Genomic DNA, 17,805 nt, shown 5'->3' with positions numbered 1-17,805 from the left:
TGAGACGCACCCATCGAGACAATTACCAGGGAAGTGGAAAAAAGCTAAATTGTTTTATTTGGGAGTTTAAGGAGTGGGATTAAAGGCACCTAAAATACAAACAAATATGGACCCAAATTATGAGTACTGTTAATAGTGTGGAGGTTGAGAAGCGCATTCCAGCAGTTTAAAGCTGTTTGGGTGATAAATTAGGCCTACCTCACAGTGCATTATTTTACAGCACGTTTTGAAACAATTATCATTTAATTTCGTATCACGGCACATGTATTGAGGTGTACGATATGATGTGATGTGGAGTAGCCTACCATTCATTCACATTAATAATTGCTTGACAATTTGTAAGATTCTTTTTATTATATTATTAAGATTTTTTTTATTAATGACGCTTATTGTTATTTAGAAGAAGAATGTCGTTATTATTTATTTTATTAATATTTAAAAGAAGAAGAATGTAATTATTATTTTGTCAGTCTGAATTATTCAGTCCCAGTGCGTGCGCAGCTGCCGTACAGGCTCGCAACTGGAGGAATACATGCCTCAAATGCTTTGGTAGCCTATAGTCACACAAATTAAACATTGAAGTCTACGCTGCACAAAAATAAACACTGAAGTTTATAATTACAATGTTGTTGTTTTTTTACAGTGGGTCATAATATAGCATATATTTGCGTTTTGTGGTGTTAGGAATTGTTTTTCTGCACATTTTCGCACTAACTCCAAACGTGCGTACACCACCTCCTGAGCTGGCGTAGGATTTGAGCGTGCCGTACGCCAACGTCCATATTGATAAATCTCAAAGTCACCGTGGGTTTGGGTGTACGCAAGGTGTACGCTGGAAATTTGGTGTAGGCACTTTTAATAAATGAGGGCCAATGTGCCTTCCACTGCACATCTTTTAATACAGCATAATACTTAACAGTTTTTCTACACAAGATGAATGTGTTTGACCGTTGTACTGGCAAATTGCATCTTTTTCAATAAACCTGTGCGTTTTTACGCAAAATACAGAAGAGTTCATGAAAACAGCTCACGGCCAGTATGAAATGGATAAACTATCCTATATGATGCTAAAGGGCCTTCAAAAATATTCCATCATAATATGATTACAACCAACCTGCCAACCCTGGCTGGAACTATAAGTGTTTTTGTATGGTAAAATAGAGCCTGCTTTAATTTGGCCGTTTTTTTTTTTTACGGTTAAAGGGTAAGTTCACCCAAAAATGAAAATTATTTCATTAATGACTCACCCTAATGTCGTTTCATACCCGTAAGACCTCCGTTCATTTTCGGCACACAGGTTAAGATATTTTAGATTTAGTCCGAGAGATTCTGTCTCACCATTGACAACATATGCACAGTATACAGTCCCTTTCCAGAAGGGCCAGAAAGGTAATAAAAACATTATCAAAGTAGTCAAAAATGTGACATCTGGGAGTTAGTTAAAATCTCTTGAAGCATCGAAAATACATTTTGGTCCCAAAATAACAAAAAATATGACTTTTGTCTTTTCTTCTGTGTTTGTTTTCAATCAGCTTTCGCGACTGCATAGTGACGCTACTGACATGTTAGCTGGTGCGCGCAAGCTTCGTTTATAGTCTGAGGGAGACTGCGCATTCACGAACGCAGATTGGAAACAAACCCGGAAGAGAAGACCATGCTGAATAAAGTCATAGTTTTTGTTATTTTGAGACCAAAATGTATTTTCGATGCTTCATAAGATTCTAACTAACCCACAGATGTCACATTTGGACTCTGGTCCTTCTGGAAAGGGACAGTATACTGTGCACAAGTTTTCAATGGAGAGACAGAATCTCTCTGACTAAATATAAAATATCTTAAACTGTGTTCTGAAGATGAACGGAGGTCCTACGGGTGTGGAACGACATTAGGGTAAGTCATTAATGACATAATTTTCATTTTTGGGTGAACTAATCCTTTAATGCATTATTGTGACGTCAACTTGCCCTGAATTCAACACAAGATTATGCCTTAATTTTATCTAAAGGATATAATCGTCTCTGCTCATCAGCTGTTTTCAAACATTTGGCCGATGGCAAATAGTGAAAATAAAGGCAGATACATTGGTGCACCCCTATTAATGACAATATTAAATGACTGACTGTGGTCTGACAGGGAGTAGATGTTGTAGAATTCGGATGCAAAGTATTCAGGTAGTTACTACTTTTCTTCTGGGAAGTTACTGCAATCATCATTTTGCACTCATTCAAAAGTTGAAAAAACTAAACAAGAACAGCATGTAATTCCCAACATACATGTACACTTTATTGAGATATAGCATTGTCTCATCTAATAAATCAGCTATTGGTAAAACATTTTAAAATGGCAATTTGCTAATGAAATTGTGCTGGTCTTAAAATGAAGTGCAGAAGCTTTGATGGGAACCACACATTCAGCCCAGACAAAACAATTTGATGCGAAGCATAATGTGTATGAAAAATGTTATCCTCTAATGCATTTGCATTTATGCAACTTAAACTCCATTTAGTGTCAGAACCGGATCAAACTCGAGTTTGAACAAAAGGTGGAAAACATGAGAGACATCAACAAAGGAACGTAGTTCGCTTTTGAAGATACGTGCAAGTATAATAACTCGAAGCTTTAACATTTAATAAGAAACAACAGGACACATATGCAAATAATTCGCATCGCCTAGGATAACATGTTTTGTGGCTTGTTTTTAAAGACATGTTCGTCAGTTTTGTTATGGCTGAACAATGGAAATCAAGATACGAAAAAAAATGACCGACGCACGAAGGGCTATTTGAGCCTGCAAACGAACTCACTCAAACACAACCCAAGTAACGTTACCGTATGTATCCTCAAAATCACACAAACGTGAAGTCAATTCAAGCTCCATAAACGAGCTCATAAATTCATGTAAACTCGTGAAAAAGCCTCGGGACCATAAAATAATGAGGACTGAGTTGATATGCATCTAGCTAACAATGGCAGGGAGTTGTTGTGTGGGCCTTCAGCATCAGTCTGTTATTAGCTGACCAGCTAGCTAACCAATATTAAATCACAAGTATTAACGTTAAAGAGAACAGAAGAATATGTTGAGGAAAACAAAATGAGGTTTCCTCGTTGTACAAGGGCAGTTTATAAAAACAACAGTGTTTGAGTGCAGTCAAAAAGTTTTAAAGTTGATTGACTCACAGTTTAGCAGGCTAATTCATGTTAATCACTGTCGATTATTAGTAAATGGAGCCTTGGTGAAATGTCAGGACATAGCTTTCAGAAGCTATGCGTATTAATCTAGTTATTGTTACCATTTTTTGTATAAAACTTTATACGTTATCCGTATAATTGAAGAACTGGTCCAAACTCTTTGCTAGTGAGAATCAAACCGAAACTGGCATTTCACTGAAAACAAAAAAAACAAACCCCACTGTAGAATGATTATATTTTTCATTGCACCCGTCAGTTTTACATATACGTTACACCAGTTGACACTAAGCGCAGCCCCTGGCTGAGGGGGCAGCGTGTGCAGGTCTGCCGCTGTGAGTGAATCCCAACAGCGACGAGAGAAGCGCTAATGCTAACCTAGCTAGCTGGACTGACGAGCTAAAGCTAGTCTCGTGCGGATACGACGTCGTTAGCTTCCCAAACTAGCCTGAGCTTGCTAGCCTGTGACAAAACTAACAGAGAAAAAAAACATTCCCCGTTTAAAAGACTTGAGTTTGCAACGGAATAATCAAAACAAGCAATCAGTAATTCAAATATTAAGGTATCGTGAAAATTAAACAAAATAAATATTTACCGTTTCCATCGCTTGCTGAGACAGATAGTGCCGGGGAGGACAGTTTAGGCCTCTTGGCTGAAGGCGGGCCAGAGTCCAGAACGTTCTCGGCCATATTTTTTAACGAATTAAAATATATATCCTCCGAGATAGGCGCGTAAGCCTATACGTAATGCTCGATTTTAAAAATATCGCTTTTAAAAACATGACATTTCCCCCTCCTTTTTAGGGACGAAGGGGGGGAAAGTCCCGTGTACAAAATACTCCTCTTTCCTGGGTTCGCCTCTCGATTTCAGCTTCAGCGTATCAACCCCCCTCCCCTGTCCGATTTTTGTTCTTTATACAATTCTGCAAGCGGAGGAGGAGGTAGGGGGAGTCGGCTCGGCAAGAAAGGATAAAAAGACACTCGCAGCGGCTCTACAGGAACTCATCTAGTCCCGTCAAGAGTTACAGAATCGAGCGACGATGATGTATTTGAAATCATTTTCCTTGTCTGCCATTTCTGTTCGCACCAGACAGAGGTGTGTTTTGTTACGGAGTTGTCAGTATCAAATGGAAGTTGAATTGTCAATAAGTGATTTTTATTTTTCTTTCTTTATCTATTTCCCTCCATATGCGTTAATTGGTATTTTACTCCCTGAAAATATTTTCAATTTATAATCTTATTAGAATAAATCTCTTATGAAAATTATTTTTTTTAAAGTCACTTAAATCTTTTCAGCTATACTATTCACATTGCAATGGCTTTAAAGTAAGATACTTGGTTAAAAAGAGGAACAAATAACCTATGATAACCAACAATATCCCACTTTGATGCGTGTTTTCACTTAGGCAATATGCACAAATCAAAGGCAAGAACTGATTTAAGAATTGTCCTACATTTGATATGATTTACTACTGATTCAAGAATTGCATTGGGATTTTGGAAAAAATATTATTTGCCTTATTCTGTAGCAACATTTTCTATATATCGGTCAATCTATCTTAATTTTGAGTCATTACATAATTAATTGGCAAAAAGAAAAGTAAATTGCAATGAAGTATTAAACCATTTATATTATAGGCCTACTCAGCTTTATAAATTGAGGTCGCTGTATCCTGTTGGATGACAGCTACAGTGCATCAGGAAAGTATTCACAGTGCTTTACTTTTTCCACATTTTGTTATGTTACAGCCTTATTCCAAATTAGATTCAATTCATTATTTTTTTCCCTCAATTCTACAAACAACAACCCACAATGACAATGCGAAAGAAGTTTGTTTGAAATCTTTGCAAATGCATTTTTTTTTTTTTTTAAAAAACATGTACATAAGTATTCACAGCCTTTGCTCAGTATTTTCTTGAAGCACTGGCTCCAATTATGGCCTCAAGTCTTTTTTAGTATGATGCTACAAACTTGGCACACCAATTTTGGGGCAGTTCGTCCCATTCTACTTTTGCAAGACCTCTCAAGCTCCATCAAGTTGGATGGGAGTGTCGGTTCACAGCCATGTTCAGATCTCTACACTGTAAAAAAAAAAAAAAAAAGCCAGTCAAGGACATTCACAGAGTTGTCCCGTAGCTACTCCTTTTGTTATTTTGGCTGTGTGCTTAGGGTCGTTGTCCTGTTGGGTGATGAATCTTTGTCCCAGTCTGAGGTCTAGAACGGTCTGGAACAGGTTTGTATCAATGATGTCTCTGTACATTGCTGCATTCATCTTTCCCTCAATCCTGACTAGTCTCCCAGTTCTTGCCTCTGAAAAACATCCCCACAACATGATGCTGCCACCACCTTGCTTCACTGTAGGGATCGTATTGGCCAGGTGTTGAGCAGTGACTGGTTTCCTCCAGACATGATGCTTGCCATTCAGGCAAAAAAATTATGGATGATGGAGACCACTGTGCTCATTGGGACCTCCAATGCTGCAGAAATGTTTTTGTACCCTTCCCCTCATCTGTGCCAAACTAATACAATCCTGTCTCGAAGATCTTCAGACAATTCTTTGGACTTCATAGCTTGGTTTTTGCTCTGACATGCACTGTTAACTGTGGGACCTTATATAGACAGGTGTGTGCCTTTCCAAATAATGTCCAATCAACTGAATTTACCACAGGTGGACTCCAATCAAGTACAAAAACATCTAAAGGATGATCAGTGAAAACAGGATGCACCTGCGCTCAATTTTGAGTGTCATGGCAAAGGCTGTGAATACTTATGGTTTTTACCTTTTTTTAATTGTAATAAATTTGCAAAGATTTCAAACAAACTTCTTTCACGTTTTCATTATGGGGCATTGTTTGTAGAATTGTGGAAATTTTACTTTATTTTTTTATACATTTTGGAATAAGGCTGTAACATAACAAAATGTGGGAAAAGTGAAGTGCTGTGAATACTTTCCAGATGCACTGTATATGATACCTACATTGTGTTAATTGGTTTAAATAAATGGGGCTATTAACATTCATTATTAACACAGACTACAATTTTTATTTGTTATCTAATTTATTTGACTAACAGAGATTTTTCTACTGGCCCAGTCAGGTCCATTGGTTCAAAAGTTATAAATAAATAACATAAATAAAATAGGCCTAGTTATTGTCTTTAGTGTTTTTGACCTTACTAAATAAGGTTGTGACACCAAAAACTACAAGCCTAGCTCATATAAATTTAAAATATTGTTGAAGACTAAACTGTTAGTAATAAAATAAGAACAAACAATAATGCTATTACAAGCAATAGCACAAATACAATAGAACAAACATACAAATAAACACTACTTTGTATGTTTTTCAAGTAAGTCTAACAGTAATTTTCAGCTAGAGAAAATGAATAATCAAATGTAAAATAGCACTGTGTGGAAACGGGCCTTTATCATCGCTGAAGTGAGCCACAATACAATCGCAAATGGACAAACAAGCGAACATGACACACGAGCATAGTCAAGCAAAAGCAGCATATATTAGGCTAGTTCTCGGCTAATGTCCGTCATGTGTGACTCGCTGTCTATGGTGACTCGTGTGTTTTTAATAATGACGTGCACAGAGTGAGAGTGAGCGCTCTTCTCAACATCAATAGTAGACACGCCCCTTACCTGCTGATTGGCTACAAGTTTATTATTCCACTCAGCCCGAGTCCTTTTTCTAAAACGGTTTTAAAATAACACTTACCCCACCTTTAAAGCCAAATGCAAATTGTAAACTTTCATGATGCAGCACTGGCCCGATCGGCCAAGTGACAGTTGAGCCGATTAGCCCGAGCAGCAATTATGCTTATTGTCGAGCCCGAGTAACATCGAGCCCTGGCCTCCACTCTGTCAGTTAGAAAATAACTTTCTAGTCTTTGTTGAAAATGAATGTCACATTGCTTTTGATTTATCATTAGCTAGCAATAATGCAACTAGCTATATTATCCTCATGGCATTTTTCTATACTTTAACAAAGGATTTAACGTATTTTAGAGAGGTTTGTAGTGAAAATGCTCTCCAATGCTTTATTGTTATAAAAGTTATACATAATAAGTAAGACGTCTTGTAACCAATACTTATTTGGCAAAATTAAGCAAATTCAGTCAGTCAAGAGCAATTACCATTGTTATCAATATTAGATAAAAGGTTATACACTCACTTAAAATATTATTAGGAACACCATACTAATAATGTGTTTGACCCCCTTTCACCTTCAGAACTGCCTAAATTCCACATGGCATTGATTCAACAAGGTGCTGAATGCATTCTCTAGAAATGTTGGCCCATATTGATTGGATAGTGTTACACCCTCACAGCCATCAGACACTGCCACACCCACTCGTTCCCCATCACCGGCATTCTGATGACCTGTGCACCATCACCAGTCATCACTACTTAAGCACTCCTCACCTTCACACTCACTGGGTGTGTCTCAATCTGCTCCCTAATTCAGTTATCAGGGCACTGATCAGGGAGTCAGCCCATTGACTTATGTCCTAATCAGTGCCCTGACTAGTGAGCTAGGGAGCTGATTGAGACGCAGGGACTGTCTGGTCTTGCACCGATCCACCCGTGACTACCTGTTCTTCATCGAAGCCTTCACCTGTACCATCTTCGTCTTCATCATCATCGTCCTCTTCGTTTTCACCTCCATCGTCTGAGTGTCACCATACATCTAAGTATGTCCATTGACTCTGATAATAAACTTTGCACTTGCACTAATCCATCTGTGTCCTCATCTGTGTCTGACAGAAGACCAGACAAAATGCACAGAGCTCTTCGGACACAGGCGGGGACCTCAAGCTAGCGTGTCATCACCTGCACCACCGGCACCCGTTACTTTGTCAACTGCCTGCATAAGTCCCATGGCCCGACCAGCGACCTACAGTGGCACGGCGGAGGATTGCAGCGGGTTTCTCTTGCAATGTTCCCTGTATATGGAAGCAAACTCACATCTGTTCCACGGTGAGAGAGGCCGGGTGGCGTTTATCATCTCATTACTCTCAGGCCGAGCCCTTCAGTGGGCACAGTCGCTATGGGAAGCAAATGCCCCTGTCATTGGCTTAACCACCGCCTTCTGCACTCATCTAAAAGAGGTATTTGGTCAACAAACTGACAAATTATCTGTCCATGATCAACTGTTTTCTATTCGCCAAGGCAAACGAGAGACAACGAGTTCCCATACATTGCGTTTCCGCACGCTGGCCTGTATGAACGGATGAAATAAATCAGCCCTCGTCACCGCCTTTCGCGACGGCCTCCTCGCTGACGTCAAGCAACTTATTGTGGTCTACGAAGACGCCATGGGCTTGGAGGCCCTCATGCAAAAAAAACATCTGTGTGTCGCAACGGTTATCTGCCTGTGGCCTCTCCTCACCCGCTGCCAATCCTCTACCCGCTCAAACACCTGTCGCACCTCCAGCAGCTGAACCCATGCAGATCGACTCATACCATCTCACCACCACCGAACGCCAATGCAGGATATCACAACATCTGTGCCTGTATTGTGGGGGAGATGGACATGGCATTACAACCTGCCCCATGCGACCCTCTCGGCCAGCGGTGAGTACCATCCAATTACCTCCTTTAACGGCAAACCTTACCAAGACGCCAGTATTCGTTTGTAATTCTCACTCATCTGTTGCAGCACAAGCCCACATCGACTCCGGGTCAGCGGGAAACTTCATCAGTCAGCAAACCCTCGAAAAATTAACCGCCCAACATCAACGTTGTCCCGTCGACCTCAGAATCACCACCATTCAGGGAAAACCGCAGGGCCGAGGTCGTGTCCGCCGTTTCTCCCCCACACTCCCGCATGAGGAAACCATCACCTTCAGTGTGCTGGAGAATTCAAATGCGGATATCATCCTGGGATGCCCCTGGCTTATCTTACACCAGCCACATATCCACTGGTGTATCGGAGAGATCCTGCAATGGGGTGAGAACTGCTTTGATAGTTGTATTAATCGCCCTCGCCGAAAAGGTCCATCATCATCGTCAGTTTCTTCATCATTACCTGTCCAGTCCACCTCAGTAGAGAGTCACGAAACTCCAGTCAACGTGGCCATTCCCCCAGCTTACCGGGCGTTCCAGGATGTCTTCAGTAAGAGGTTGGTGGCCAAACTACCACCCCATCGGCCATGGGACTGCGCCATCGACCTCCTGCCTGGGGCTACTCTACCTAAGGGCTGCGTCTACCATCTGTCCATCCCGGAACAGAAGGCCATGGAGGAATACGTGCACGAAGCGCTACAACAAGGGTTCATCCGTCCATCGACCTCCCCTGCCGCTTCAGGCTTTTTCTTCGTGGACAAGAAGGGCGGATGCTTGCGGCCGTGTATCGACTACCGTCACCTTAATTCTCAGCCTGTCAAGTTTAGTTATCCTCTTCCTCTGGTCCCATCTGCCCTAGAACAGCTCCGTGGGGCTACCATCTTCTCCAGACTCGATCTCAAAAGTGCCTACAACCTCATTCACATTCGCATTCGCAAGGGAGACGAGTGGAAGACAGCCTTCATCACTTCCTCAGGCCACTATGAATATCGGGTGATGCCGTATAGCCAACTCACCCTCCGTCTTCCAAAATTACATGAATGAGGCATTTTGTGAATTCTTAAACAAGGATTGAGTACCTTCGAGACGCCAAACGGCTGAATCATCGTCAGGCCCGCTGGGCCCTCTTCCTTACCAGATTCAATTTCAAGGTGACGTACCGTCCAGGGAACCAGAACAACCGGGCGGATGCTCTTTCTCGTCTCCACCAAGCCGACCCTGAGCCAGAGCACCTTGAAACCATCCTCCCTCCAGCCATGGTTGTCAGCCTGATCCAGTGGGCGCTCCACGAGCAGATCCAACAGGAGAACGCCCAAGAAGCCTGCTCCACCGGGAGGTCCAGAAGGGCACCTCTATGTGCCGCCTTGCCATCGCCTGCCCCTTCTGGACTTGGCTCTTTCTTCACTGGGCTCTGGACACCCAGGCAGGAGAAGGACCCTCTAGCTCCTTCGCCAATGTTACTGGTGGCCCGCCATGCCTTGTGACGTCTCCAAATTCGTCAAAGGATGTTCAGTCTGCGCCATTGCCAACACTAGGAGACTCCCCGAGGGCAAGCTGGTCCCTCTTCTGATCCCTGAGCGTCCCTGGAGTCATCTGGGGATTGACTTCATGACCTACCTGCCATAATCACAAGGATTCACCTGTATCCTAGTCGTTGTGGACCGATTTTCAAAATCCTGCAAACTTACAGTTCAAAGGTTTGCCTACCACGTTGGAAACCGCGGAGGCACTCTTCACCCAAGTCTTCCGACATTTTGGCCTTCCGGAAGACATTGTTTCCGACCAAGGACTCCAATTCATCTCTAGAGTGTGTACCGCCTTCTTCCGTCTCCTAGGGGTATCCGTCAGCCTATCAGGTTACCATCCGCAGACCAATGGCCAGACTGAACGGAAGATCCAGGAGATCGGGAGATTCCTGAGGGTATACTGCCACCAGAATCAGGAGAGCTGGAGCCAGTATCTGCCCTGGGCCGAATATGCCCAGAATTCACTCCAGCAGTCCACCACAGGGCTCACCCCGTTCCAATGTGTACTCGGCTACCAACCACCGCTCTTCCCCTGGACGGGTGCCCTCGGAGGTCCTCGGTGGATTACTGGTTCCGCCAGAGCGAGAGGGTCTGGGACTCGGCACACGTGCAACTCCAGCAGGCAGTCCAGAGACATAAGCACCACGCTGATGCCAAACGTGGACCCACGGCGTGGTACCAGCCAGGCCAGAAGGTCTGGCTTTCTATGAGGGATGTCTGTCTCCGGCTGCCTTGCCGTAAGCTGAGTCCCCGATACATCGGACCGTTCACGGTAGACAGGCAGCTAAACGAAGTCACCTACCGCCTTCACCTTCCACCAACCTACAAAATATCACCTTCATTTCATGTGTCTTTACTCAAGCCTTTCACTTCACCCACAGATCCTGGTGATGGTGCCGTACCTCCTCCTCCTACCATCAACATGGACCCATCAGTCTACCGGGTGAGAGCGACAGGGTTCTCGGATGGAATGCCTGGTAGATTGGGAGGACTACGGTCCTGAGGAGCGGAGCTGAATCTCCAGGAACGATGTGCTGGACCCTAATCTTCTCACTCAGTTTCACCAAGAGCACCCTGACCAACCCGCTCCTCGGGGCCGTGGTAGACCCCGTTGTCGCCCGTTACAGCCGTCAGGAGCCGCCTGTGGAGGAGGGGGTACTGTCAGACCCTCATAGCCATCAGACACTGCCACATCCACTCGTTCCCCATCACCGGCATTTTGATCACCTATGCACCATCACCAGTCATCACTACTTAAGCACTCCTCACCTTCACACTCACTGTCTGGTCTTGCACTGATCCACCCGTGACTACCTGTCCTTCATCGAAGCCTTCACCTGTACCATCTTCGTCTTCATCATCATCGTCCTCTTTGTCATCTTTGTCTTCACCATCATCCTCGTCTTCACTTCCTTCGTCTGAGTGTCACCATCCATCTAAGTATCACCTGTGTCCGTTACCTCTGATAATAAACTTTGCACTTGCACTAATCCATCTGTGTCCTCGTCTGTGTCTGACAGATAGCATCTTGTAGTTGATGGAGATTTGTGGGATGCACATCCAGGGCACGAAGCTCCCGTTCCACCCCATCCCAAAGATGCTCTATTGGGTTGAGATCTGGTGACTGTGGGGGACATTTTAGTACAGTGAACTCATTGTCATGTTCAAATCATTTCAAACCAATTTGAAATGATTCGAGTTTGTAACATGGTGCATTATCCTGCTGGAAGCAGCCATCAGAGGATGGGTACATGGTGGTCATAAAGGGATGGATATGGTCAGAAACACACTCCGGTAGGCCGTGGCACGTAAACAATGCCAAATTGGCACTAAGGGGCCTAAAGTGTGCCAAGAAAACATCCCCCACACCATTACACCACCACCACCAGCCTGCACAGTGGTAACAAGGCATGATGGATCCATGTTCTCATTTTGTTTATGCCAAATTCTGACTCTACCATCTGAATGTCTGAACAGAAATCGAGACTCATCAGACAAGGCAACATTATTTTTCCCAGTCTTCAACTGTCCAATTTTGTTGAGCTTGTGCAAATTGTAATCTCTTTTTCCTATTTGTAGGGGAGATGAGTGGTACCCAGTGGGGTCTTCTGCTGTTATAGCCCATCCGCCTCAAGGTTGTGCATGTTGTGGCTTCACAAATGCTTTGCTGCATACCTCGGTTGTAACAAGTGGTTATTTTAGTCAAAGTTGCTCTTCTATCAGCTTGAATCAGTCGGCCCATTCTCCTCTGACCTCTAGCATCAACAAGGCCACGCGACTGCCGCATACTGGATGTTTTTCCCTTTTTGCACCATTTTTTGTAAACCCTAGAAATGGTTGTGTGTGAAAATCCCAGTAACTGAGCAGATTGTGAAATACTCAGTCCGGCCCTTCTGGCACCAACAACCATTCCACGCTCAAAATTGCTTAAATCACCTTTCTTTCCCAGTTTGGAGTACAGGAGATTGTCTTGACCAGGACCACACCTCTAAATTCATTAAAGCAACTGTCATGTGATTTGTTGATTAGATAATTACATTAATAAAAAATAGAACAGGTATTCCTAATCATCCTTTAATTGAGTGTATTTACTCTCAGAAAAAAAGGTACAGTGCTGTCACTGGGGCGGTACCCTAAGGTAAAAAAGTAAAACGGCACATCTTTGTACCTTACTAACCCCTAAATTAGTACCTTAAAAGGTACATTTCAGTACTTTAATAGTGTGAATTAGTACCTTAAAGGTACATAGTAGTACCTTTTTGGTTTTGTACCTTAGGGTACCGCCCCAGTGACAGAAATGTACCTTTTTTACCGACAGTGTATAAGCCTAACAACAGGCTAATCACCTTTTGGGAACTTTTCTGACAATTATTGCTGGAGAACAGTTATCCATAGTCTCAAAGGACACATAACATTGCCTCTGAGGTTGGAAATATATGGTTAAAATCTTTTATGTGTTTGGCTGGTGCTATACAACTTCTGGGAGTCGTACACCAGTTTTTTAGGGCCAGTGCAATAAAAATACAATTCGAGTCACAAAATTATATGAATGGGGCACATCTGCCCTAGTTAGCATGTTATACCTCCAATTGCTGCTCCTGGCTCCTGTTTGCTTGCTGAAGCATTTGTAGTACAGCTCTGCTTTTGAATCTCTATTTTATATACTTTCTTTGTTTTCTAAACTGCTAAATATAACTTACTCATCACCATATATTGTTTAATATTGCCTATCAAGTTAAATTTCCATCTCGATTACAGGCCAATCTCGAATCTACCGTTTCTTTCAAAAATACTAGAAAAGGCAGTGTCTTCACAATTATGTTCATTTAGAAAGAAAAGGTCTATGTGAGGATTTCCAGTCAGGATTTAGACCATATCATAGTACTGAGACTGCTCTTATCAGAGTTACAAATGATTTACTCTTATCATCTGATCGTGGTTTTATCTCTCTATTAGTGTTACTCGATCTTAGCGCTGCTTTCGATACTATCGATCACAATATTCTTTTGAATAGACTCGAAAATTATGTTGTCATTAGTGGAATTGCATTGGCATGGTTTAAATTGTACTTATCTGACCGTTATCAGTTTGTAGCAGTAAATGAAGAGATGTCACACCGATCACAAGTTCAGTATTGATGGAGTACCACAAGGCTCAGTGTTAGGTCCGTTTCTTTTCATCCTGTATATGCTACCACTGGGAGATATCATCAGGAAGCATGGCGTTAGTTTTCATTGTTATGCTGACGATACTCAGCTTTATATTTCTTCACGCCCTGACGAAACTTACCAATTCACAAGATTAACAGAATGCATAGCTGATATAAAAAATTGGATGAATAGTAATTTTTCTGCAACTTAATTCAGATTAAACTGAATGTTTAATTATTGGACGGAAAAGCTCCACAAGTAGTAACCTAGAATACTGTCTAACACTTGATGACTGCTCTGTCAAGCGCTCGTCGTCAGTGAGGAACCTGGGTGTGCTCTTTGATACCAATCTTTTATTTGAAAGCACCGTTTCTAGCATCTGTAAAACTGCATTCTACCATCTTAAAAATATATCTAAATTACGGCAAATGTTTTCAATGCAAAATGCTGAACAGTTGGTACATGCGTTCATAAGCTCAAGGCTAGATAATTGTAATACTCTACTGGGTGGTTGCCCTGCTCGCTTAATAAACAAACTCTAACACAGCAGCTCGAGTTCTTACTATAACCAAGAATTACGATCATATTAGCCCGGTTCTGTCAACACTGCACTGGCTCCCTATTAAACATTGCATACATTTTAAAATTTTGCTTATTGCAAGCTTTTAACACATTATACTCCATCACGTCTATTGCGGTCTCAAAACTCTGGCCAGTTGATGATAATACCTTAAATATCTAAATCAACTGCAGGCAGTTGATCCTTTTCCTATTTAGCACCAAAACTCTGGAATAGTCTGCCTAGCATTGTTCAGAAAGCGGACCCACTCTGTCAGTTTAAATCTAGACTAAAAACGCATCTCTTTACTATGGCATACACATACATTTTTTACTTTCATTATTCAAATCAATTGACTGACTGTTAGGCTGCATTTACTAGGTCAGCCGGAACCGGGAACACATCCCATAATACCTGATTACAGTACTCGTTACATCATAAAAAGAGTGGCATCTACGCTAATGTAAGTCTCTTTGTTTATACTAAGGTTTACTGCAGTCAGTTGGATCCAGGCCGTATCCAGATCAGATGGTGGACCTGCACCCAGACATGACCAACGCATCTCTGGAGTGTCTGCTGAGACAGTGTCCATTAGGTCTCTTCTGAATTTTCAATAAACCCATCTCCGGCATGATGACGGCAATCTTTCGAATATTCATATTTTTGTGTAATTGACGCATCATCCTAAATAAACCTTGCGTCTCTTGCGTGATACCTCAAACTTTTTTTGAATATTCCGATCTAATATGATTTCTGACCTGTAAGGTTGCCAGAATAATAATCATACACAGTTTGGCTAGAGGAGAACTGAGATCAGATTGAGGCTGGTTTCTCTCAAGGTTTATTTTTCTCCATCATGCCCTGATGGAGTTTTGGTTCCTTGCCACTGTCGCCTTTGGCTGGGCTTGCTCAGTTGGGGACACTTAAATTTTGATCTAAGTTTTCAACTTAATATCCAAATAAAATGAATTACTAAATTAACTGTATCAACTACACTACTGACAGCAACAGCATTAGCAGACCACAATGAGCCACTCAATTCCTGATGGACTTGTTCCCAAAGTTATTTCACAGGATATACACCAATCAGGCATAACATTATGACAGATGAAGTAAATTACACTGATTATCTCTTCATCACGCGTCTGTGTGATGCACACATGGTATCAGAATGCACTATGGGAAAAAGACAAGCTGACCCTTTCATGGAAACAGTTTTCCCTGGTGGCTGTGGCCTCTTTCAGCAGGATAATGCACCCTGGAACACAACAAGTTTGAGATGTTGACCTGGCCTCCAAATTTTCCCAGATCTCAATCCAATCCAGCATCAGTGGGATGTGCTGAACAAACAAGTCCGATCCATGGAGGCCCACCTCGCAACTCACGGGACTTAAAGGATCTGCTGTTAACATCTTGGTGCCAGATACCACAGCACACCTTCAGGGGTCTAGTGTAGTCCACGCCTCGACAGGGCAGGGCTGTTTTGGCAGTAAAAGGGGGAACAACACATAATGTCATAATGTTATGCTTGATCATATGTCACAATAGAAAAGAAAAGAATATTGCAACATCCTGTTAATGCTGATTTAAACATAGTCAAATCACCTTTATTTAAATAGTGCTTTATAGTACAGATTGTTTTAAAGCAGCTCTACGGCAGGAAACTTATTCAGTGATATAAACAGAGCTCATTGCAACTGTACAGCAGCTCTAAAAAGACAATAGTGTTATTGTTCAGCTGAAGTTAATTCAGTGTTGATTCAGTTCCATTGTAAAGGTCATCAATTATTAAATTAGCTAATTTCAGTTCATAAAGCAGTTCTGCAGAAAACAGTGATGCTATCATCTAGCTCAGTTCAGTATACAGCAGCATTACAGTAAGATCAATAATATTGTTGCATATTAAGTGTCCTCAACTAAGCAAGCCAGAGGCAACAAGGCAAGAAACCTAAACTCTTATCAGGTGACAGAATGGAGAGAGAAAAACCTTGGGAGATAAAGTCTCAGTCACGTGCAGTTCTCCTCTGGCCAATGAACAAACACGGTGTGATTATGATTCAAGCACCATCACAAGTCAGAAATCAGATTGTGGATCGGTAGCATTCAAATATTTCATCCAGTTCCTTTTTGCTTGAAGATCAGATTCATCACAGTATGGGGGTAAATTGGTCATATAGGTCTGTCGGGTGGACTTGTGGTTCTTGCGGTTTTTGCTGAGGATCTGTGCTGATGACTGTCGACGAGGCCTTCACAGGGGTTTGTCTAGCTGACAGGATCTCTGCTTACAAAGGAAACATTCTTAATTTCCTGCCATTTTCAGAACTTCTGCGTGCAAGCATGCAGCTGGGAATGAACTGTAATATGTTAAATATAAGGAATTGTATAATGGTAACCTACATCATTGCTGAGTACAGGTACAGTCAGGTGATTTCATCAGTAGTTTCTGACCCGATAATAGTGAATTGGTATAAGTATAGTTTCAATAGGCTATAAGTCTTTTTAATAATCAATTCCCATTTTGCTAATAAGAGGGTAAATGAGGAAGTAAACAAGAGTTTAGAGAATGTACAGCTTACAGGTGTAACCTAAATTGTCATCAGAGATTGTGTCAACTACTAGACTATAGCCTGTGAAGCCCTCATGGACACGCCAGCCAGTGGCACAGATCCTCAATAAACCCGTCTCCATGATCTTCAACCAGATAGAACTGGATTAAATATTTTGAATGTTCCGATCCAATCTGAATTCTGACCTGTAACGCTGCCTGAATCGCATACACTGTTTATTTGTTGGCCAGAGGGGAACTGGCCCCCTGTCTGGTTTCTCCCAAGGTTTTTGGGTGTTTGGGTTCTTTGCCACAGTCGCATCTGACTTGCTTATAGTACAGTGGCATAGTGAAAATACCGTTACTGAGGTGATAAAAGCACCAAATTTTGCATGGTGTTTCCTTAGGGTAGTTATATAGTGTAATTTTGGCCTAGGAGCCATCGTAAAAAAACTTTGTAATATAATGTCATATTATCATTATCAATTAAATATGCTTAAAAAAACAGTGCTTTTCAAGTTCCGGCACAAGATAAAGTGTTCAAATGAATCAAATTAAACTTCAAATTACTTTTATGTTTATTTGTTTATGAACTTTTACATTAAAGTTACATTAAAGTAACTTTTTTTAAAGTTAGGATTGGGTGATGCCCCCTAAATTGGCAGTTGACGATGTTTACAAAACATTGAAAAGGACGATAAGATTGTCGAGATACAATATCTCTTAACATAAATACTATTTTCGGACCCACTTTATTTTAGATGGCC

General features: G+C 41.8%; 1 protein-coding gene across 2 annotated transcripts in view; it reads right to left on the bottom strand.

Moving 5' to 3' along the window:
* ep300a (E1A binding protein p300 a) overlaps positions 1-4,062 on the bottom strand; it is a 45,290-nt gene extending 41,228 nt beyond the window's left edge. Inside the window, exon 1 of one of the 2 annotated variants that reach the window (XM_067430552.1) lies at positions 3,782-4,062. In XM_067430552.1, coding sequence (XP_067286653.1) covers positions 3,782-3,875 — 94 coding nt within the window. In that variant the 5' untranslated portion in view covers positions 3,876-4,062. The remainder of the gene's footprint in view (positions 1-3,781) is intronic. The other variant, XM_067430553.1, reaches the window with a different exon arrangement.
* Between the last annotated feature and the right edge of the window lie 13,743 nt (positions 4,063-17,805).

This window comes from Pseudorasbora parva, chromosome 21 (assembly GCF_024679245.1).
Source record: "Pseudorasbora parva isolate DD20220531a chromosome 21, ASM2467924v1, whole genome shotgun sequence".
Classification (NCBI taxonomy): domain Eukaryota; kingdom Metazoa; phylum Chordata; class Actinopteri; order Cypriniformes; family Gobionidae; genus Pseudorasbora; species Pseudorasbora parva.
Note: the sequence above shows the minus strand (reverse complement) of the source record. Positions and strands in the feature narration are given on the sequence as shown.